At 37.7% G+C, this 23,888-nt stretch overlaps 1 protein-coding gene across 3 annotated transcripts in view; it reads right to left on the reverse strand.

The window, feature by feature from the left end:
• WWC2 (WW and C2 domain containing 2) overlaps positions 1-23,888 on the reverse strand; it is a 95,273-nt gene that overhangs the window by 56,140 nt on the left and 15,245 nt on the right. For all 3 annotated transcript variants that reach the window (XM_040065671.1, XM_040065674.1, XM_040065670.1), the window contains exon 2: positions 4,524-4,633. In XM_040065671.1, coding sequence (XP_039921605.1) covers positions 4,524-4,633 — 110 coding nt within the window. The remainder of the gene's footprint in view (positions 1-4,523; positions 4,634-23,888) is intronic.

A 23,888-nucleotide genomic window follows, 5' to 3' on the forward strand; every position in this document is an offset into this window, starting at 1 on the left:
GCCTTTAAGACTACAACAAGAAATAGAACTCTTGTAGTTAAGACGTCCTCTAAGTGTGAAACAATGTACGTAAATAGCTAGCCTTTTCACCTTTTTTTAGCATCACTGACTCAATTTGCCTTTTCTTTGTGGATGAAACAGTGATGGAAGGATGTTTTTGGGAAAGACACATCCGTGCTTCCAAAAGGGGCAGTTAAAATTAAGTAGGGAGGAACTGCAGAAGCAGAGAAGGTAGTTGTCTAACTCCATTTTGAAGAAAAATGCTGGGTGGAGTGCAGGGAGAACAAAATGCAGAATGGCAAAAAGAAAGTGATGTGATTGTCTGAAATTCTCTGGGACTAGGAAAAATTATTCCTTCCTATCATTATCTTTCAAATGCTGTCGCTCATTTCCATTCTGCTACCTTTGCCACCAAACATTACTAAGAGCAGAATATTTGTCGCCGTACGGGATTCCCTTAGACTATGCATGTCAAACCAAAATTTTCCTTTTCTTTCTGCCATTACCTCCACAACAGCTCATCTAAACATAGCATAGATTGATCCAGATCAGAAAACCTGAGAAGCCAGGGGAAGGGAGAGGAGGTGGAAAACAACTCACACCTCAGGAAGCAGAGTGCTTCCCTGTTGCCAAATTTATTGTATATCCTCATGCGGACACAGTGTGGGGACAGGAATCAGAGCAAGCAATGACTGCTACTTCAGCTGTTACCACCACCTGAGAAGTGCACCTGGAAATGAGCCTCAGAGTGAAAACTCTTTCCTGGCAAGCCTGCACATGGAACAGATGAAAATTCAAGGGCGCAATTTCAAAATGCCTTTAACCACTGCTACTAAGAAAAGTAGCTATCCTCCATCTCTTCCACCTGACTGTTCATTCATCCCCCCAGGTCACCTTCTTTTTCTTGCTTGCATAAATAGAGGTGTGGAAAGGAGAACAAATAGCAACTTCTTTTTTTTTTTTTTTTTTTTCCATACTAGATTAGTTTCAGCTTGAATCAGCTCCCTGATCTGATTCACTGTCTGGCCATGCAAATGCTCATGGCAGTATAAGCAAAAACATTGCAGGGACAGAACAAAAGGCCAGAGGTAGCAATAGAGCAGAATGAATACTTTCAAAGATTATATTAGCTTAAAGGTGTTTGCAAGACCAGTCTCTAAGAACATAAATGTTTGCATCTCAGACTCTTAATGCTTGATGTGGAAAACCCTACAGAAGAATTGGAAAAAAATTGAATGTGATGACTTTGCCTGAAGATATATGAAATAAAGTGGAGTTACAGTTATATGTTATTTTCAGTATTGCCTTGAGTTCCTAACCATGTTGTTTAGCAAAATTAGTAAATTAGCAAATTAGCTGAAGTAGATGAACACATGAGAACAGGTATGCAGTATTGATTATAGAAGTCAACAGCATAAGTCATAAAATCTTTGAACTCTCCCAAACCACACTAATAAGGATCCTGCACAAACCAAACTCCTCAGGTCCTGCCCACCAAATTATATTCTTTCAGTCATCCTCTAACAAAGGGTGCTACTGAAGCACAGGATAAGCATTCAAGTTCTTACAGTATTAGCTACCCACATCATATGCATGTTCTGCCTTGCCAGATGGCCTGTAATCTGGTCTCCCTTGAAGCTGAAAGCATCACATTAAAACTCCTAATTGAGGTAATATATTCATAAACTAATGACCTCAGTCAGTGCTTCTCAAACTGGGTTACATTATGCAAAAAGATCAAGAGAAAGCTCTAAGGCTGTTGAAAAACCCAAACCATATTTGGAGGCAAAAAAAATTAAATATAGGAAATACAGAAAATGTGAGATGATAATAAAACTAAATTATCCTAAAAACATATTGACACCAAAAAAATCTGAGGGATCATTCTGCATTTGCAGACTGCTCACAGACAACTTTTATACCTCTGCAGAAGAGCATGCTTTTCTCAGGTTTATGTAGAGAAGGGGAGGAAAAAGATCAAGACAAATAATTGCACAGATGAGGAAAATATTTTGAAAAAAATAGTACATATATTGACATAATTTTTGAAAGAAAATTGCTTTATAGAAATTCAGTAGAAGTTTTAGAAATTTGCAAAGTGCAGTCTAATACTGTTTTCTCTAAATTATTGGGAATTCTGTCAATATCCACTGCAGTAAGTAACTATTTGCTCATTAATGGAAATTCCATCCTTAACATTTTCAACCTCAAATTTTTAGAGAAAAGGAGGGAACAACAATGAGTAGCAACCTGCTTCTCATAGCTCACTGGACTGGTTTGAGAAGTGCAACAAAATTGGAGCCATCTTAGTAAAACTGGTCCAAGTCCTGTGGCCAACCTGAAACTTCACAGTTGGATCAAATGTAGCTTTGTAGAGGCACACAGTAGGAACAACACTAGAAAAACAAATGAGAAAAAGGACAGATAAGAAAGAAGCGTAAGAAGAATAATTATGGGATGCAAAAAGAGAGAATCAGTGGGCTTTCCCTCAAACATTTTGCTGAAATAAATCCAGCCAGACGGTGGTGAACATGAAGCATTGTTAGTCACCTCTCCCTGCCTAACACATGGGAGCAGATTTCATCCCAAGGTACTATCCCTCAAACTGCTGTTTATGAGTCCTGAAATACTACTTTATCCAACCTGTTTTTCAGGCATCTATCTGTTCTTCCTCCTAGCAGTAGTTACAGTTTTTCTCCCTCATTTGGTTTCTTTGTCTAGTAGCAGAGAGAATGAACAAAACTACTTTCAAAAGAGTGAAAGGGTCTTCCTTGTTCTAACATAGCCATTGTCCTGACAGGGAACTTCAACAGTTCAAATCTAAAAAGCATACTCAGCACTTCTGACTTATTACAAAACTAATGAAGCACTAAGCAGACACAAAAATTGTTTTCTAAAAAGGCTTTTCTCCACTAATTTCAAGTGACCTCCATACCTTAACAGCATCAAAACATTGCATGCACCCTAGTCAGATGAAATAGAAGTTATAATCTCCATATCTGGCACATCAAACAAATGACCTCTTGTAAGATTCTTAGGTAGTTTACCACTCAGCAACTGAAGAGTGCTGTCATCAAAACACTGCAAAATACAGTGTACAAAATACACCACTTTACAAAGTAAGTTTCACTGAAATTGCTACAAAGGAATACATATATTATAATAAGAGGAATCAAGTGCACTGCTGAACAAACAAGGGATAGAAACTACTTTTAAGTATACCAACAGTTCAAACTATGAATAGCTCCTAATATTCAGGAATTCACCTTCAGTGCACAGGAATAACATTTAAGAGAAAAGAAAGCATTTAAATTCTTTCTTAAAAAAACAGAGCAAAACAAACAAACAACCCCACAGGCAACAAAGCTACAAGAGGCTTTTAGAACTGATTAAAAATTTTGAACACGCATTAAATAAAAAGAGCACAATTGTTAGAGCACTCTGATCTGAAAGCACTCTCAAAACACCCAGAAATGCAACTGGCCTCTCAAACTTTTACAGGTGTATGCCCTATAATTTTGGTGAAAGCAGAAGTTAGAGACAAGTTTAAGCTGATAATTGCACTTAGATCCAGAAGAAAACCCTTTACTTTCTTCACCTTTTGAATTCAGTTAAGGAAGCTTGTATGTTTAAAAGTTCATGAGTGTCTAACACTATATCTAAGATCAGAGGACTTTCATTGCAAGGCAAGGCTGTCAGAGCACCATGAGGTTATTGGGTGGGATTCAGTTCAATATTAGCTGTCCATCTGCAGGTGCTCAACAGGCACAGCTGATATTTAATGTCCCGTTCTAGTTATCAGAGTTCTAGTCCAACCCAACCAAAGGAGGTTAAACCATCTCGTCTGCAAAGTACACACGCAGCCAGTCAGCAACATCACATTTTAAATTACACTGACTGTACCGACTAGAGAGCTATTGACCGCAAAAGCGGCTTGGACAAAGCACGGTGGATTCACTCGCCCACACATTTGAGATGCCATTCAGAAAGGACACTGGTCTCTTACTGTCCATGCCACATCTACTGACCTTGTGCAGTTGCCTAACTTTAAGCATCTGAAATGGTTGTAGATACCTTCTAATTTTTAGGTAAGTGTAGGTACTGCTAGCCCAGATGAAGATGTTGATCTCAAATAGAGTATTTGCTATTGCGCTGTTAAAGACTACTTCTGGGAAAATAGAAAAACGTATCAATAAGGAGTAATAAATGTATAAAGAGAAAAACAGAAATGCTTTCAGGAATATATTCATTTCAGTAGGTCTAAATAGCACTGTATTTCATATTTGCTAGTTTTTACATGGTTTAGAGATAATTACCATGCAATTAGAAATATACATAGAAACAGATGTAGCCATTTTATACCAGCAGATTTTCTTGTAAGCGTTTTCAAGGCAATAACAATTTACCCTTTGTTATAGCAAAGGGCAAATTTTCCCCAGTATTTTGATTCTAATCAAGAATTCTGAATCTAACCAAGATGAGTCGTCTTTTATAGTCAGCAAGGCAAACCAAAAAATACTTACGGTTTATGTGATCAATATAGTATACACCAATCTGAGGATCATACGCAGCTTCCCATCCCCATGGCAATTCATCCCCAACACAATCCGCGAATGACAAGGGCTTTGTTAACCTACAACAAGGAAACAATTCAGTGATATAGCTTTTCTCTCTTCCATATGTGTTTGTTATTCGTATTAATTCCTATTATGACAGAAGCTAAAGAAACAGCAGGGAGAAAGGAAAGCAAGTTGGTTTTTGTCCTACAACATATTATTGCAAACATTTTTCAGTACAGGGACTCAAGTGAGAAATCCACTGCAACACCCTTCACATTTGACAGTCTAAAATTAAACAACAAGCGAAGTATTAAATAAATAAATTATCTATATTCCTATTTGTCCCAGGAAAACTGGACCATTCAACCTCGAGTCAGTGAAGAGAGCACAAGATTTCAAGATCACTGTTTCTAATAACCACAGACAGGAAAGTCAGAAAAGAGAATACAGCCACCTAAGATGCAGTTAGCAGCACTTATCAGTCCCTGCGCTTGAATAAAACAAGCAGCAGTGTGCACAGAGTAGACATTTTACAAGTAACATTTAATGGGCCTTAGATGTTCACATGGTGCTTTTGTAGGAAGACAGACTATTAACATTTATCACTTTAATAATAGAGCACCTATTTGTTATAAGAACTAGAGTGATAAATGTAATACATGGGCTGTTTTCCAACTGAGGCTGAGCAAAGCTGTACATGATAATCTTTTGGTCCTCTTTATAAAAGGAAATTACTGTTGAGTTTCCTGTTGATAAATCCACAGATGAATGCCATCTCTAACATAGTGATATATTTAATAGGAAGAACAAGAGATTTAAGGTTTTACTGTTACCATAGTGACAATGAGATTAAGCAGATATCTAGAGTTTAAAAAAAATCCTCAGAATGACATGATGAAGAGCAGCTTGTGAGACACACAAGCAGCACTCCTTTGCTCACTGCTCACTAAGTTTCACCACCTGTTTTTTCATCTCACCATTAAAATTCTATACAAATAAAAAGCTAATTCACGTGTTTCAGGATTTTTTCAGTATTCATTCCTGACCAGAAGAAAGAGGTTTATTGACACTTTTGTGAGAAAAGACAAAAGAATAGTACATTTTACCTTTTACAAACTGAATTGGATTTTGTGTACAAAATACCAGATAGAAAGTACTCTACAAAAATATTGAATTATTTATGCAGCTAAAATAACGAATTTAAGCACAAATTTGATTTAAAAATCATTGCCGCACTATCATCTTTATTATTACCATCATCATCAATGGATATGATCCACCAATTCTTTAAGTTGAACAATATTCCTCCAAGCTAGGGTTGCAGAAATCACAAAGAATAAGGCTCTTAGGATTCCAAACGTTTTGGATATTGATTCTTCTTCAATTTGTTTTTTAAGTTGCAAGCATGAATCCACTTCCTCACATTTCTCCAAAGTCTACATCATAATCCTGTGAAGGTTACTAACATTTTATTTGAGGTTCTGAACAAATCTGCAAGTATAACACAAATTCACTAATTTATTGCCACTTATAAACTGCTATGTTAAACCACTAAACACACCAAAAACTATTATAAAATACAGATGAAATTACCAATGTGGAATTACATTTGGAACACTAGGATACAAAAATATGGATTATAAGTAGCACAAGTAGGCTGTCAACCCGCCAGTGATTTCCAGGGACAGAGGAGGTCTGCAGCAAGCCGAGCCTATGTACTGTATCCTCTCACACTGCTGACCTGCATTTCTAAATCCAGACACTGGCACAGCTCTGAGTGGAGCTGCTCCAAGGACTCTCCAGAAACCCCAGCTCTGACGTGTCACCTTGCTCCACCTCTCTGGGCACAGAAGCAGGGCTGGCATGGCCAGGATCCAGCTGTGGAGCTCAGCTGTGGAGCCAACAGCTGGCCCCTGGCTGCGGCTGGCTAATGCTGCCATACCAAGCACGCCTGCCCAAATGCTGCCTGCTTATAATAACCAGCACCACTTCGAAGATAACCATTTTGTTGTAAATAGCAATTGCTAGAGAGAAAGGGATGGCTCTTAGGGAAGCAGGAGAAGCCTTTCAAATCCAGGATAAACACAAGAACTGTTTCAGGTGGGCAGCATGCAGGAGCAGACAGAACACAGGGCATCCATGTCCAAGAGTTCCCAGGCCACTGATGCTCAGAGGAAGCATCAAGCACGTAAAAGCAACAGTGCTTTGGTGAGCCTGGTTAGTCACGTGAACAAGATGTGCCAACTACAAGGGCACATCTACCTGTGAAGGAAGTCTTTTCTCAAATGTGGTTACAAGTGTAGATGTTTGTGAAGCAAACTGAATAAAAAATGAACTTCAGTGTCATCCTTAGCCTTAACATTATAATATTAACTCAAAACTCCATTCATGTAGTTCAAGTAGAAAAAAATATTTGAAATGTCATATAGCAACATAGAAATCATAATATGAACTCAAGCTCATAAAAACACAGCCAGATGGTTTTTAATAAACATTCAATAGTTTCACCAAAGTTATACACTAGAGCTAGCAAGAGTCATGATGTGATCTTTGAATCACGTCTACAAGAGGGATACAAGCCCAGTACAACCCTGACTTTTCATCTGCACTCTACACCAATTTTATTTTTAATCAAATACTCACTTCTTACTATAAATAGCACTTTCTCTAGGTTAGACTGCAGTCAACTCTGATCATGCAAATGTTTTGTCCAGGTGTTCTCACCTGTCCAAAACCAGATACCACAGGAATGACATTCTATGGTATTCTATTCTAACAGCCATTCTCTCATTCCAGACACTCCATAAATTAAAGAGACACTAAAAACTGTGGAAAAGTACTTGACTGACCCACACTGGACCTTAAAATGAGAAGAGAGAGACAGAGGTCCAAAAAGACAGGCAGTACAGGACAATTTGTTTTATGAATCCTTCTCTGCTGGATCATGCTTGGACATTGCATCCTTAAGATCTGAACTATGTCGGAACTGTTCCAGAGTAGATTTTCAAAACATGAGATTTGTACATAAGAAGATCACAATTACTTAAGAGGGTAACATTCCCATGACTCCCTTTTTTTGTTCCAGAGTCTTTTAATAGCACACAACTTTTGAGCCTGATGTGTCATTTTACAATTGAACAGCAATCAGCACAAGGTGATTGATATTTGATTGCTTATGGCCCTCAGAACTGTCTCAACATAACCACTATTTACTTTCAAAATATGGATGAAATTAACACAACATGAAGCAAGAGAAATTTGAAATTAACACAACATGAAGCAGAGAATTATGAGATGTAATTGGACAGGAAATAATATCTAGGAACAAGGACTGGAGGAATCTTGTCTGTGTGAAGATCATTATCTGTGACATAGTAACCTATGATAGATGGACTGCTATTACATTCATTAAACCCAAACCAAGAAAAATGAGGTTTATTGCACCATAATAGAGGATTAAGTGCTGCATGTCTTGGGCAATGATATTCTGAGGTAGTTCATAATATTGCTTCAGTTTGTAACCATACATTTACATGTTCTTACAAGAATGCCAATATTATAAAAAGGATGAGTTCAAAGTCCACTTTTAGTATCCAATCAAGTTCAATTAGTTAAAAAAAGGCTTGGATTTCTTTAATGCATATCATTAAGCTCAAGTATTCTCAGCTAGGGGCACTTTTTTTTTTTTTTTTTAAACCTTAGTGAACAAGAGACAGGTGTGCATAAGGAGAAGTGGCTATTTTAAGGAAAACCAGGAGGCATTCTGCAATTCCATTATGTAAACAATGCATGATTATGTCAATCACTTCACGGATGCTTGGGGAAACTTAGGAGGCAAATACAGATTAAAAACTGAAAAGCTCTATTATCATATCAAATCCACATTTTTCTTTAAAGTTTTCAAAGTACAGAGTTAGCTAGCTAAGCTCTTAAAATGCAGATTCTGCAAAGATATATGTGCTATCGTTAACAGCTGTTCTTGCATCTACAGCCATACCTGTAAGAGTAGGTCTGCATATGCAGATAAAGTTAATAATGAATCACAGAACAAGAGCATATTCTGAGTTGGAAGGGACCCAACAAGGATCATCGATTCAACTCTTAAGGGGATGAACCCACAACCTTGGTATTAGGAGAACCACGCTCTAAAAAAAATGAGGCTGAATATACTGGAAAATGGAACCACAAGTACAGGCTGATGGACTGTCAGTGCAGAAATACTGCTTCATTTGGACAACTTTTTTATTTAATCTAAATCACATGTTGAGGTCCCCAGATCACAGAAATACGTAGAAGACAGGCTTCTTTCCAAGACTGGGGTCCACAAAAAATGTGACATTTATTACATATACCAGTAAAACTACCTTTCTGTCAAAATACAGACAGCCCATAATACTTCCCATTTCTGTGATCTGAGAATTACACACTACAAGAGAAATTCTGAATTCTACTGCAGTCCTTCTTGGACTCCTTTTTTCTACAAAATCCATTCAGGATTAAATAAACTGTAATACTGAAACCTAAGTTATACATATAATGATCAGTACTCTATCAATAGAAAAAAAGAAGAAGGTTACAGTAGGCAGATCTCAGAAAACGGCAGCAGAAGGCATGGGGAAAGAGACAGACATGAAAAATAACCCCACCCCACACAAACCTGAAATTACTCTTCCTCAGTTAGAAAGAAAGAAAACACAGGTTTGTAGGAGGTACACAAATACCTGAGAATTATTAACAGGTTCATCTTAATGCCTTTCAAAATTACTTCCAAGAACATCTCCTTTGCTGTGTGGTGCTTGACCTACAGTCAAGATTTGTAGTTCGGAATTCAGTTGTAACTAGGGTCAATGCTCAACTTCAATGTGCATTTGAGAACTCTCTCCAAACACCCAAAATGAACTCATATGCTTTGTTGTGTAGCAAGATCCTGTGTGACACTCATATGAAATTTCATTAAATTTCACATCCATTCATTTCTCATATAGAATTATGTATATTACAGGTTAATTATTTTATTTTAGAATGCAGTACTCGCTAGCAGTTTTTCCTGACCAAAATTGTTCTGAAAAATATACTTCTTCTCCAAACTCCAAGGAAATGAGAAGACAAAACATAAGCTGCTATTCAGGTGTGCAGGAATGGGCCATCTATTAAAATGTAAGAGAAGAAATCCAGTGATGGAAGAATTGCATGCACATTTATCTGGAAGCCATACACCATTACAGAAGGGTGTACAGATGGTTTACCCACAGTAATACCCACCAGTACAACAGTTTACAAAAAGTTTACTTCAAGAACTTTCAGTTAGCACAATTACACAGAACAGTAACATAAAATAAGCATCAACTGATTTTTTTATTGTGTAAAAGGATGAAAATATTTCATTCTTGTTTTGATCCCTAGCTTGAGAGAAGCAAATGTAAAATTTTAATCAACAAAAGGAATGTACAAACAGAAGAAGAAAAATGTTCTCAATTCTTCACCAAATCTCCTGAATTTAGTGTTCAATTCAGTTCTTACCCAACTTTCTAATGCCATAGGTTTTATTACTTTGAAGGGTGTATAAACATGCATTCTAATCCCATACTAAATATGCTTACAAACATGGATTTTACTCACTTCAGGCACTCAAGACAAATTTATTATATAAAACTCAGGGGTGCAATTACTCATTACCTTCAAAAAAAATCAGTTACCTAACCTGAATTCCTCCTTTAGGTTCCCTACAGAGGCAGATTCAGCACATCTGTTTAATACCTGAAGGTTCCCCTCTTTCCCTAGCGAGTACAGGATTCGGAGTGCAAGAATCCTTGGGTGGCTAAATTTAAGTGGGAGGAACTCTGTAGCAGGCAGCAGAGTGCGCACAGAATGGCAAAAGAGATCCAGCTGTTGCTCCACGTTGCAGGTCAGAGTTAAAGAGAGGCATTGCTGCGCCCTATGGCTGAGGTCACTAACAGCATGAAAATTATATTGCATCGGGAACACAATCTTCTCTTCTACAAATTACAGTGGCTGAAGCTGTAACAAAATGCATTTACTCTGTATCAATTATATTGCTGTCTCTGTCCTAACTTTAAAAAGTGGTAACTGGGCTGTTTATCTGTCAAAAGGGGCAGAATTGGCCCATATAAAACACCCTTTTGCCATATTCTTTGTCTATTCAATTCTATAAGTTATGAACTAGCAAATCCCCACACAAAATCTCTCTCAAAAAAGCTCATTCTTGAGTGTGTCGACGGGATTTCTGCTGCTAAACACCATGTTCTTAATACAGTAGTGCCTCCCATTCAGATCTTAGGCCAAGACATTATGTACAAACTTTGAATTGTTTAGGACCATTCTCTTTTAATAAGGGTATTATTAAGATATACTGCCACTTTATTACAGGTATTATTTTGAAAGAGGAACTAAGTGGACATCAATACCCGAGCAGAATAGATCAAACAAGGAGCAACATGGTAGCAATCCCAGCTTGAAACAGTGGTGTAAAATAAACAAATATGGTAAGGTCATGCATGTTTACCTTGTTCACAAGATGTGTGCAACCAAATGTCAACAAATGCCTGCGTTCAAAAGACAGCAAACATGCATGTTACCTTTTCTATGCCAAAATAGAATCACTAATAACTCAAACTAAACGTAACCCTTTCCTCAATGATTAAATGTTCTCAATAAGATTAAATTAAACTTCTTAATAGCACTAAATGTATGCCTGTGGACACTAGCATGTGAACCACTAATGTGTTTGCTTTGTATTACACATGTGCACAGAGTATAGGTTTACAGTCAAATATTCACAGCCACACTCCTGGCTAGAACGGATATGTAGAAGTCAACAGTACTGCACCGTCACCTTTTTGTACCGCTGTATACTCAAAAACTAATTGCAGAATTCACAGCAGTTATACACTTGCTGGAGACAAAGATTTATTAACTCCAGCAGCAAGTATTCCCTGGATACATTTAATGAATTTTCACTTGTTTTCCAGATTTCAGATAATTTTTGTTCCTGGTAATACAAAGACAGGTAAAACACTCAAATTTGTATAATAACAGAAACTTGAGATAAACACTGACTCTAGTTTTCTAAAACAAATACAGAGGTATAGTACCACTTTTAATAGCTTGCAATTTCTATCCTGCAATTCTTTTAAGTCCTTGAATACCTACAACAGACAGCAGGCCTTAAAGAAATATATTTATTGGTTTTACAGAGTTTCCTTGGTAAAGAAAAATGTACAAACATGCAGATGGAGAATTATACTAAGAGACATACATTATTTCACTACCTCACAGAGAATGTAGGGACATTACTTGAGTACATACTCCTGGGATAACAGGCTCTCACAACTATTTAACAACCTCAAAAACTTGGTTTCCAGTACTGAACTGATACTGACAGTGATTTACTATAACTCCTATTTATAAGTGAGCTGTGGGTTCATGTATATAGGACTATACCATATTCAGTGACGTTTCAGAGAATTCTAAGACTTTGAAAAATACACTTTCCATTATAAGACTCTTGTCTAGCTAGCCAGCAACCCTGGTAAACACAATATTGTATTCAGGAAGCACACAAGGATCAAGTAGAAACTAAAACCTAATATTTTTTCTGTCCTTGTAGGGTTTGGGATTTTTAAAAACCTTTTTAGAGTACTGAATAAGTAGTTTCTTCTCTGTAATTTAAGCAAAGTATTCAAGGTGGTTTTGAAATGCTTTGCTGAAAAGGGCAGTGTGCTGAACAGTGTCTCAGTTTGCAGTCAGCCTTCCAGAGAGACAGCTGCACTACCACTACCATGGGAAGTGGCAATATCAGCCCATCATCAGTTCTGACTGCTGCCTTCCTGCAGACTAGCTCAGAGTCTCCTATGCTGCAGCGCAGCTCGAACTGTTCAACACATTCAGCAAGTCCTGCTTAGAAATAACAAGTCAGCACCTCACCAATGATGGGGTTTGGAGACAAGCACTAACTACAGTAGCAAATTCTACTCCATTCCTCAAATGTTTCTAGCTCTTCTTGATTTAGTTAAACGTTAAACTGCCAGGGCAAAGACAAAAACAAACCAACAAACCTTACTGCAACTGCGCTACAACAAAAAGTCTTAAATTAACTATATTTATACATAACTTACTAAAATTGTACAACACAGGAAAAGCAGGAATCTTGACAAAAGTTCTTATTTTTCAATATCTATTACAAACATACCCAGTTTAAGCCAATACAACTATGAATTTTTACTACATTAGTTATATTGTACAGAGAGAGCGAGTTCTTTGAACCAGAAATATAACTGCAAAGTTTTTGAGTCCACGTATTTTAACAGCAGCACAAGTATTCAAAAGTAAAACCTGATAGCAAAAATAGCTGAACAACAAAACCCCTACAGAATGAATGCTATGGCTTTACACAAGTAAGGGACATATTCAAAGTGAAAGAAAGGAGGTTTTGGTTATATATTAGGAAAAAATTCTTTACTGTGAGGGTAGTGAGGCATTGGAATGGGTTGCTCAGGGAAATAGTGGATGCCTCATGCCTAGAAGTGCTCAAGGCCAAAGTGAACAGCAATCTGAGCAACCTGGTTTAGTAAAAGATTTCCCAGTCCATGGCAAGGGAGTTAGAACTGGATGATCTTTAAGGTCCTTAAGGTGTGTTTGCCAAAAAACACCTTTCTACTTCATTTAGCAGTTTTGCAAGTGTAATGTAAAAACATCAGAAGTTAAGTGCTTGCAATATATTAACAAAAATTAATACCCTTTTTATTTATTTATTTTAAAAGCCTAGTTCTCAATGCTCAAAAGTTCTACACATCCCCAAACTCCGTAGGCTTTATGCAATACAGAAAAGCTAAGGATGAAAATCTTCAGGGCATCCAAAGACTTTGCCTCCTTCTGCCATAGAAAAAAAAACCCACAGAAAATGGGCAACTGATGTCTTTCTCACCCACACATGCTCAAAAGGAAGGAAGCAGAGAACACACAAGTTAAGCTTTCAGTCCAGCAGGCAGCAGACAGGGGGAGGTGAGTGCAGAGGGAGTGAGCTGCCTCCCAGCTCGCCATGAGATGCTGTGTGCATGTTAATGACTGCCATAAAAATGTGCTACCAGCAAGGAATTCGAGCATAACTGCCTCCTCCCAGTTACAAAGCGATGGCATTAGCTCAATGTCAGCTCACTCTGTCCCCTCACAGGTGCTTCTGTGAAAAGGCACATGAACTGAATAGCTGAGAGCCAGAAAGGGAAGAATGCATTTGAGAAGGAAGGGACCCACACCCACTGGTTGCAGGACCAGGTCAAACTGCCTGCTGGCTTGTTTTTTGTTTCCTTTTCCTTTTGATTATGATAAACTGTTTTGGCTTTCCACTTCACAATTGCCATCAATGAAGAAAAAACCCCACGCTGAACTCAGCTATACATTTTGCCACATCATTTCATCATTGAAGGTAGTAAAACTGAAAAGGAGAACCAATATTTTCTAGCTTAGCATACCAGCTATTTGTTTCTGTAGGGCAAAGCTTCCAAACAAATCACTATTTGTAATTAATTTATCTGTTTAACGTTGCCAAGTTCAATGCAAAGATGACATTTTTAAAGGTATGGGGGGAAGGGGACCACAGAGAAGTGGGAATGGGTAATACCATGAATGTTTTCTCCAGCGTTTTTCTTTGACGCAGCAGTTGGTCCTGCACTGGCATGTAAGCACTATAATATTAGACACCTGGAATGTGAGGAATGTCTGATAACCATATCCTAGCACAGGGATAATTCCACAGCCATAAACCAATGATACGACCTTTGCACCTTCCCCCGGAAAGCTCAAATGCAGTAACATTACGAAAAGGCTATTATGTGCAGTGTAGCTGTAGATTATTTATATATACATGACTGTACACCGTTGTTAGAGGGAAAATGTTATCATCAATTGACAGCACGGTTAAGAAACTTGGCTATTAGTTTTAATTTAATTACATAAACACCATGCTGTTTTCCCAGCAGTTTTAAATGTTCCTGATCCTCCAATCTCTGGGTGCAAACTTGACCTCAAAATGTTTTCCTATACCTATCTTGTATCCCTCTGCTCTTCATTTTATATATTTACTAGCAAATATTCTTTTACAATAGTAAGATGTGCTCTTAAGAATACTCAAGGTAAGGAAAGAAAGAAAGAAACAAACAAACAACAACAACACACAACAAAACAAACAAAAAACCAAAAAAAAACCCAAAACAAACAAAAAACCCCCCAACCCAACCCAAAACCAAACAAACCACAACAAGTACACTCAAGCATTGGTTCATGAAATTCAAAAAATGGCACAAACTCTGCAGTGATTCCCACATGCAAATAGGAGGAACCAATCCATACCCAAAAGCTTACTGTTTGATAGAAGTACAATACAACAAACTACAGGTAGAAAATGTCTATAGATTGGAACACTTTATCATGAAATAATCAATGCAGATGCACTTATGATAGAAACATTTATTCCATTAATTATTAATTATAATATATAATATTATTATTATTCAATGATTTGTCATCTTGGCTGTCAGGCACAAAGTACCAAAATAAGTTCTTATGGCATATTGTTAGGGTTAAATTTAGGACATTTTTGTACTGTGATAATTAAATATGAGAAAGAGAAATGTATTTCAAATAAAAAACACAGTCAAAACCCAGAAAATGGTCATATTTAACATCAGTATTAAAAGATCTTCCCAATCTCTAACTTGTCCCCTCCCTCCTTTCTGTAATTTCATACACACTCTAGTCCAAAATGCCTCACTACTCACCTCATCAGCTTCAGAGAATGATTTTAAAAATTTTGTTCTGTAAACTCCAATTCTCCTGCAAAGAAACCCTTGCACTGTAAGTTGACCTTTGGATTTATAGAGAGGATATTTAAAGACTCTCCTCACCTAACTCTGCTCCCACTGAAGTCAGCAGGAGTGTTACCAATTTCAGTAGCAGGAAATCTAAATCTGTGACAAGCACTTTCAAAAAGTACTATCCATCTGAAGATCTCAGATAACTTCACAGACGTTTGACTTCAGCACTGTGAAGCCCTTCAGCCAAGTATACCAATCATTCCAGGAGCAGGGAAAAGGGATCTTCAGTTAATTTGCCCAATGTCTCTGCGATTCGGTTACAGACCTAAAAACTGCACCCAACAGGATAGAGCACCCCACTCTGTTATTCTCAATATTGAGTTCTTCGTGTCTAGATTCCGGCTTCTCATCCAACCACTTGTAACAATTCTCAATGCATACTTCATTAAACAGTCTGTGTCTTGCAGTACAATGCAGCTCCTGTTGCAGAAAGAGTGAGCTAGATCAGAGCTCAAATGGCACACAATCACTTGACCGATCTCTGGTCTCTGCTAAACTGTTTCCAGATGCTATTGGAGAAATCTTTAAAAATGTGCCAACAATTTTTTACATTGAAAATGAACAAACACAGCACTGATTTTATAAAACTGCAAGCAATGTAATACTGAAGAGAAAAAAGGACAATATATTTGTATTTTAATATTAGTATGAGATCATTAAAATGTCTGTCAACCCTTGGTGCAAATGGTTGAAAAAGAACCCTCAATCTCAGGTGCTCTCACAGATGAGAGCCTCTAGAAAAATCAGTCTTGAGAGCAGAGGGATGGAAGTCAGGGGCTGACATATAATAAAACTGCACAAAACTGAACTAACGAGTAAGGGCTGCAGCAAACATTTCCTTCATACAAATCTAACATTGAACTTAAAAGTGCAAGATAATGAAGTCAGGTACTGTAAGATCAAAGCAATGTAAAACTGTAATTATAAGAAGATTTCAGATATATGTTCTGGCCTACATTTAATCCCTTCCGCGAATAATTTTAATATGAAGACCTCTAGTTCATAACGCTTTTTTAAAACTACCTTTCTTTGTATACGCTGAGATACTCAGAAAATAGTGTTATATTAAACACAATCAATGCAGAGTACTTTCAGCTTCTCTACTTTTTTTACATTTCTTTATTCACAATATTAATTGACTTCAAGTTTTAGATCAAATTTATTCCCAGTGGCAGCAAGGTTTGAAGAATGGGAAATATGTAACAATTATCCAACAGGAAACGCCTAAGTTTGCTGTGATTTCCTTTGCACACACCCACTCCCAGAAACTGCCTGAAAAAACCACCCCAAAACCTGGAATGGAGGCAGTAAATTTTCTAGCAGTTCCTAGCAGAAATACAGCACAAACACAGTTTACTGACGCATGGCCTTCTTTTGGAAGAGAAAAAAAAAAAAAAAAAATCAGCTGCTGCTTCTCACATCAAACTGACTAAATCCCTTTCAGGTCAGCTATCGTTTTTGGTTTCCTTTCCCTGAACCCTTACAAGCCTTTCCTCTACCCCCAGCATATAATTGCTTATCACACATGCCTCTTTACCAAGTGTGGTTGGCACAGAGCTGTTTAGAGCAGGGGAAATACTTCCAAGGCAGTAATTTGCACAGATTGCTGAGGAATTATCTGAGACACTGTAAAAGGGAACCTGGAGTTTCCAGATGAGTTACTACTCTACTTACTGACGCGAATAGAGCTGCCTGCCTTTCCCAAACAGGAAAACGCACTCCCTTCAGCTTTATTAGCAGTTTGCATCCCTGATTTAAAAAGATTATTCTAAACCAGGTTAAATAATTACTGCAGAGAATATAGTACATATTAAAACCTCATCCCTATTTGTGGTTTCTAACAGCACAGAGTAAATTACCATTTCTTCAAATAAGCATAGGAACATCAAAGCAATATTAAAAAAAATCTGTGAGTAGGTAACAGCCATGTTTCACGAGTCCTCTCTTCAAAGCATATGTGAAAGCATATTGAGAAGGAGAAAGAAGATGAGACTACCACAATGAGGCTCTTCTGCACATTTTCAAATTCAATTTAAGTTAATGCTTAAAATTAAAAAAGGTGGTAGGTTTTTTACAAAGATCTGTGAGATTTTGTACCACTGTACTAGACTAAGAGACATCAGTTATTTTTGCCAATACCACTGAAGAAGTCATTCAGCTTCTCTTGGATGGCTCTTTGAATCAGCTGAATGTTTAGCAGAACTGAAAATACCAAAGAACTTACTTACAAGTTATGAGGAAACAAATATAAAACAAACCAAAAAGCACCATCATACAATTTATATAGAACTGTTTGTGATTACCTTTGAATACTGCATTCAGTTCTGGGAGCCCCTGCACAGAAGTACCATGACAACATGTTGAAAGTAAAACTACAGATCAACATACAGAGGAAAGTGGGCAGTGGCAATCAAGGTACAGAATGTAACATAACTGAACAGGTTAATGTCATTCATCTCGGTAGCTGCTTACAGAGTGCAAATACCAAACACATGAAAGGCACAGGCAGCATTTACTCTGTTTCTCACGCTACAAGAAGCATATGCAGAAAGTACAGAAGAGCAGGCTCAAAACTAAGTTCTGCACAAGGCAAAATCATTGCTGGACCTCACTGCCACTGCATTTTGTTGAGGTCAAAATCATAACTGCTTTCAAAAACTGATTTGACAAAAATTACAAAGAACAGTTTCACAGTGACAGTAAATATGATATTCCAGATCCAACCATTTTCCTGTTGGAGTCTGGTCTTGTGAACATACTTCAAACTGGACCTTATTAGAAAGTATTCTTAAAACTGTCTTACTACAGAGAATATTGTGAGCATTGTAACTCATAAGCAAAAATATCCTTGAAGTCCCTTCAGTGTATTCTTATTTAATAACCATTTAGCTATTGAACCCTTTATAACAAATCAAGTTTTGCTTTTTTTTTTTTTTGCTTGTGTTGAATTATAGTCACAGATTTTATCTTTTTTTAGAAGTATTTCTTCAAGTTGACCTTTCTTAGACTTACACGAATCCCATTTCTGAGTTATAATATATGGTCAAAATTGAATTTTACTAACAATGGAAAGCTAACTTAGTCGAGAGACTAGCAAGTTTGAGTTCCATCTTGAGTAAGAAAGAAGTCATAGCTAGTCTCAACTTTTGGTTAAAAACACAGTCCCAACTCTATTCATCTGTCCTAGTTTTGCAACAGCCGCCTGCACAACATAATTGACTTTCTTCAGACTGGTGGTCAACAGATTGTATTCTACCTGGAAGCCAGTAAAAACTGCACTACTGGAGGGACTGTTTAACATCTGTATTAATGATTTGGAAAAGGCATCAGGCTTGCATATGATACCATGCTGGGTGGGAACAGTCAAAGTCAAGACATGAACATCATTCAAATGGACTTGGGCTACAGGAATGGCCCAACACAAACCTTCAGAGACTCAGCATCAACAAATGCAAAGTCCTGCACCCAGGAAGCAAATGCCCCTTACAGCAATAGAGGCTGGGACTGACTGGGGAGCAGCTCTGGGGCTCTGGTGGACAGCGAGCTGTCAGTGAACCAGTGTCCTGGCTGCAGAGAAGGCCAACAGCCTACCTTGTAAGTAAGAGTGTGGCCGATAGATCAAGGAAAGTGCTTACCTCATCTATTCAGCACTCACTAGACTGCATCTCAATTACTGCACCCAGTTCTGATCTTCTACGGCAAGAAAAACATCAACAAACCTAGCTGGTGCAAGTCCAGGAGGAAGCCACCAGGATGCTTGGGAGATGAAGCCCCAAGCACCAAGCTGAAGTGAAGAGACTGAGGGGTGTTCAGCCTGGAGAAGAGGCAGCTTCAGAGGGATGCAGCACCAGCCTACCCCTACCTACAAGGAAGCTTTTAAGATGACTGTCAGGCTCTTTGCAAGGGTTAACGTGGTGGAAGGATAAGAGAAAACAGACATGAGCTGAAACAAGTTTAAGTTTAATATAAGGAAAAAAAATTCATCATGAGGATAGGCATGTGGTGGGACAAACTAAATGGAGTAGTTGTATGAGAGTAACTCTGATCTCATGGCTGACCATGTGTTTTGCATATAATTTTTAAATCTTTGTTATTGTCACATTTCCAAACCACATGCCCACATATAAACAGTTGTGTCCTGCATTGCCTTTGCTTCTTGGAGCTTAAAACTTCATCATTGTGTAAGCTGAGTAGAGAAAAATAATTTTGCACCATCCTAATGCCACACCAAATACTGCAGTTTCATACCAATTTAAATTGGTGTAACCTGGCTGCTACAGTTCTGCTTTTCCTCCATGCTATATGTTCATACCTTTTCTCTGGCATTCATATGACTCTATAGCACGTCAGTTCAAAGAAAAAACTATGAGGAAAAATTTAATTTTTAATTCTTTTTAACCAGTTTAGCTGCCTAACCAGTTCACTACCAGTAAAAAAGTCAATACAAGAAAAAGCGTGGAAGCATTTGCAGTCCAAATTCAGACTGGTGCGAATTGGTCATGAAACAACAGAGCTCCTAAAAGACACTGAAAACCTGGTTCTTGATGGAGATCGCAGGCAGTGCTGCAACATACGTGATTCCACCTCCTCCTCCTCCTCCTTTTGGTTTAGCTATTAGAACAAGACAGATAGGACTAAGCAAGCAAAATTGGAGAAGTGCTTACCTGCTTTGCAAAGTTTTCATGTGGTGAAAGTTAGGAGGCTGATTTTGGAAGGTTGAGGGTTTTTTGGACTAACAATGAATTTTAAGTGGTTGCTGTTGGATTATGAAATCAAATGCTTGGGCAGTTAGGAAAATTTCTATTTGTTCTCATACCTTAATCTACTGGCTGCTTGAATTTCAAATTAGAATAATGTAAATCAGTTAATTACCCAATCCTGCAAAGGATACAAAACTTCACAGAACAAACCAAGGAAATACCTACACTGAAGTCAAAGGCAGTCTTGCCTTGGACAAGGCTAGAAGCAAGCTTTGTATGTGTTTAATACTTCTTCATGTTTTTCAAAATAAAAAAAAATAAATTATTTCATCCTTCTCTGTGAGCCTTTACCTTAGTCATTTTGACTTTTTTTAAAATCGAAGCTAGTTCCTTTTTGAGGTGCTCATAAGGAGAGAGGTTAAAAATAACTGCTAATGGCACAAAAACCTACAATGCTGTCTCAAATACTGCGCAGAGGCACTTTCATAGAAAAACAACACCTAAGCATAAACAATTGATTTAATGGTAATCTCCACACTGTACACATCTTTTGTACTGTAAGGGGAAAGCTGCCACATAAGCAATGCTTCAATAAATTCAGCTGAACTAGGAAGCTGCAATTTTACAGACTTCTGGAATTTCTTAGACACAGTATTTTTAAATGAATACTTCATAAAAATCACTTTCAGTATTTTGTTAGATGTAAAGTTTTTATACAGTTTGAGTAATGAAAAAACCTCAGCATTAGCTCATACGGTGGAAATACAGTCACTCCTTGCCAAGATAACCATTACATCTCCATTTGCCATTTATTATTCTTTTAAACTGAATAGAGAAGATTGCTCTTAAGAGATAGTCCAGATACAAATCTCTACTATCCAATTACTTATGTACTCTCTTTCAATTTCTCAATGGAAGGCTCTTACTGTCTCTCATAAATCAACCTACATCAGTTGCTTTTGTGAAAAATCTTTAACATAAATATTAATGTTTTGAGCTACTATTTTTCCTGCAATTCTACATAATATCCTTAGGTTCCTTTAGGAAATTACTTCATGTATCATTCAAGCTTTTAAAATAAAATGTATCTTCTTGGAGGCTAGGCTTCTAACTCTCATCCTATAAACATCAGTCATGTAAAACAATTTCCAGAAGTACTGGAAAGTTTAAAAGTAGGCACACTGTAATTAAAAACAAGTCAAACTTCTAAGCTGTTGAAAATACCATTGGGTGTCAGCATGCATTTCAATGCTTTTCATTATGCTATGTACAGAAAACAAATACAAGGAAAATTAACATTCAGTCAGAATGTGTATGAGCATGGAGTTACACTAACAAAAGGACAGATTTCCAAGCTCGTGACAGTCCATGCAATTCTTTTTTAGCTTATCTGCAGGCACTCAGCACAGCTAAAGTTCTAATTTAGAAAGTATGTGGTTACAGAAGGTTGGGGAAAAAAGAGAGGAACGTGATTATTCACAGTCCAGCAAAAATCTGGTTCCTGAGTTTTAGACTTCAGGAATTCCCTAGTAAATTTAAGACAAGAAGTTGGAATTTCCTGATCTGGCAGATATTACCTAGGGTAGGGAAGTATAATTCTCAAAAGAGCTTTCAAAGGTGGGCTTTGAATTTTGCTGGACGGAATAATGATGGATTTAAATCAGCCATAAAAAAAGAGATCTGATCTTCTGTCGAGTTCTTGAAAAGGCAGAAGTTAATCATCAGCACCACATGCTTGCTTAAAGAAAACCCCATTCTTTTAAATTTGGTTCAAAATATTTTTAACCTGTGAGTTGATCAAATCATGCTTTGAGTTGTCAGTATAACAACCATCTCTTTCTGTACCATGCTATGAAGAACTAAACTTTTGTAGGTAAAAACAATAAGGAAGCAAGGCAGGGTCTGTAATAAAATTACATTTGCATCCCTTCTTAAAAACGATTTGCATAGCTCTTCACTAACTTTTTCCGTACATGGTAATTCATTCTCTCCCAGCCTGATGTGTTTCATCAGTTTTTTCCCCTGAAGAAATAATGGGAAAACTCTGGTCTTTACTAGAAGTCCAGGTGAAAGAGTCCAAGCCCTGTCTCTTTTTTCTGACTTCACTGCTTCATGCCACAGGTATACAAAAAGGATTTCATTTTGCCCATCACATTTTCTCTCCTTTACCATACTGCTTTCTCTATATTAAAGTCACTGTACTTCTATCATTTACATTTGCAATAAACAGATTGTAACAAGGTCTCTGGGTTGGTTTACATAAGCACCAATGGGAACTAGAGACTGCTACCAAATGGTGCCAGAGCAGTCTCCAGATAGAAACAGAACTGATCATTTTTAACATTACAGTACTTCAGTAATTATTAGCATTTCTGCATCTAAACATACAAGACATTCTGTCTCAGAGTGATTGCTGCTTTCAATAATCCATTCATACCAGCAGACATCTTTTATTTGGAATCCTAATAAATACAAAAAAAGCCCACCCAAACCCAAACACCACCATATGTAACTTCTGATAATGAAACCAATATTCTTGGACAAGAATCTGCAGAAAAAATGCGTGGCCTTGTGCAACAGAGAGTTTGCAAAGTATCTAGCCTTATCTTCTTGTTTTTCCATGACTGGATTATTCTTCCTGTTGTCTCCCTAAAGCCAGCTGCTAGGAGGTATACAAGGAAGCAGCAGTGCTTGGTGACCCTCACTGGCAGCCAAAGAATTAGTCTGGTTGATGGAGCATGGCAATCCACTGTGCCAGCTGAGAAAAGCAGGTTATGGCATTTTTTGATTCTGTCACTGCCTTTGGGAAGACAAAATCTCTTCCTTTCACAAACCTGACGAGGAAGCTTAATTGATGTCCAAAGGGCCTTTACTGTACTGACATTTCCTAAGCTTAAGCTGTAACCAAAGTCCTTTACAAATGGCTGCAATGGAGATCGTGCTGCAGAATGGATAAATGCAGGGACAGGAGGGACACATGGAGGAAGATTCATGTGGCCTGCTGCTGCTCCTGTGATACACACACTAGGCAGAAAAGCTGCTGAGCCCGTCTCTCAGAAGAGCAGAGTATTTTTTGCAGAGCATGATTTGCAGTCACTAGGTGCAGAATGAGGTAGAGAGGGGTCAGGGAAATCCCTCACCTGAGGTTAGGGGAGATGTTTGTAGCCTGCAAACTCTCCACTAAAACAATACAAACATTTAAACACCCCAGCCCTGACCTTTATGTCTTTGTTTCCTTCTGTTTTGCTGTTGTGGCCCAAATAGCAGAACTAACAAGAACCATACAGCACCAATCATACTCCTTCTGCCAGTCACTACCAATCTCAGTACTGTTGTTAAGCTGCCAACACACTAAAATGCATTGTGGATTTCAAAGCATGGAAAAATATTGCATTCTCCTGCTGCCATCACTCTTACCTACTTTTTATTTATTCCATACTACTCACGCAAACAGAATGATATATTCAAGCATGCTAAGACCCATGCTTTTCATCACACTCTTATCTTCTGCTTATTCACTCAAATTATTTCCTGAATAGCAAAGAAAAGATCAAATGCTAGGAACAGAGGGCACTCAGGATGTGACACCTGAAGCTGGGAACTGCAATTGGTAAAAATCTGAGAGGGATTTACATAGATCACAGAGAGTCCTTGATTGGTTAAATGTTTCTAGTGAGAGGCACACCTCTCAATGCTATCTAGGGGACAATGATTACTCCACAACAATTTTGACAACATTG

Source organism: Hirundo rustica, chromosome 5, assembly GCF_015227805.2.
Source record: "Hirundo rustica isolate bHirRus1 chromosome 5, bHirRus1.pri.v3, whole genome shotgun sequence".
Lineage (NCBI taxonomy): Eukaryota > Metazoa > Chordata > Aves > Passeriformes > Hirundinidae > Hirundo > Hirundo rustica.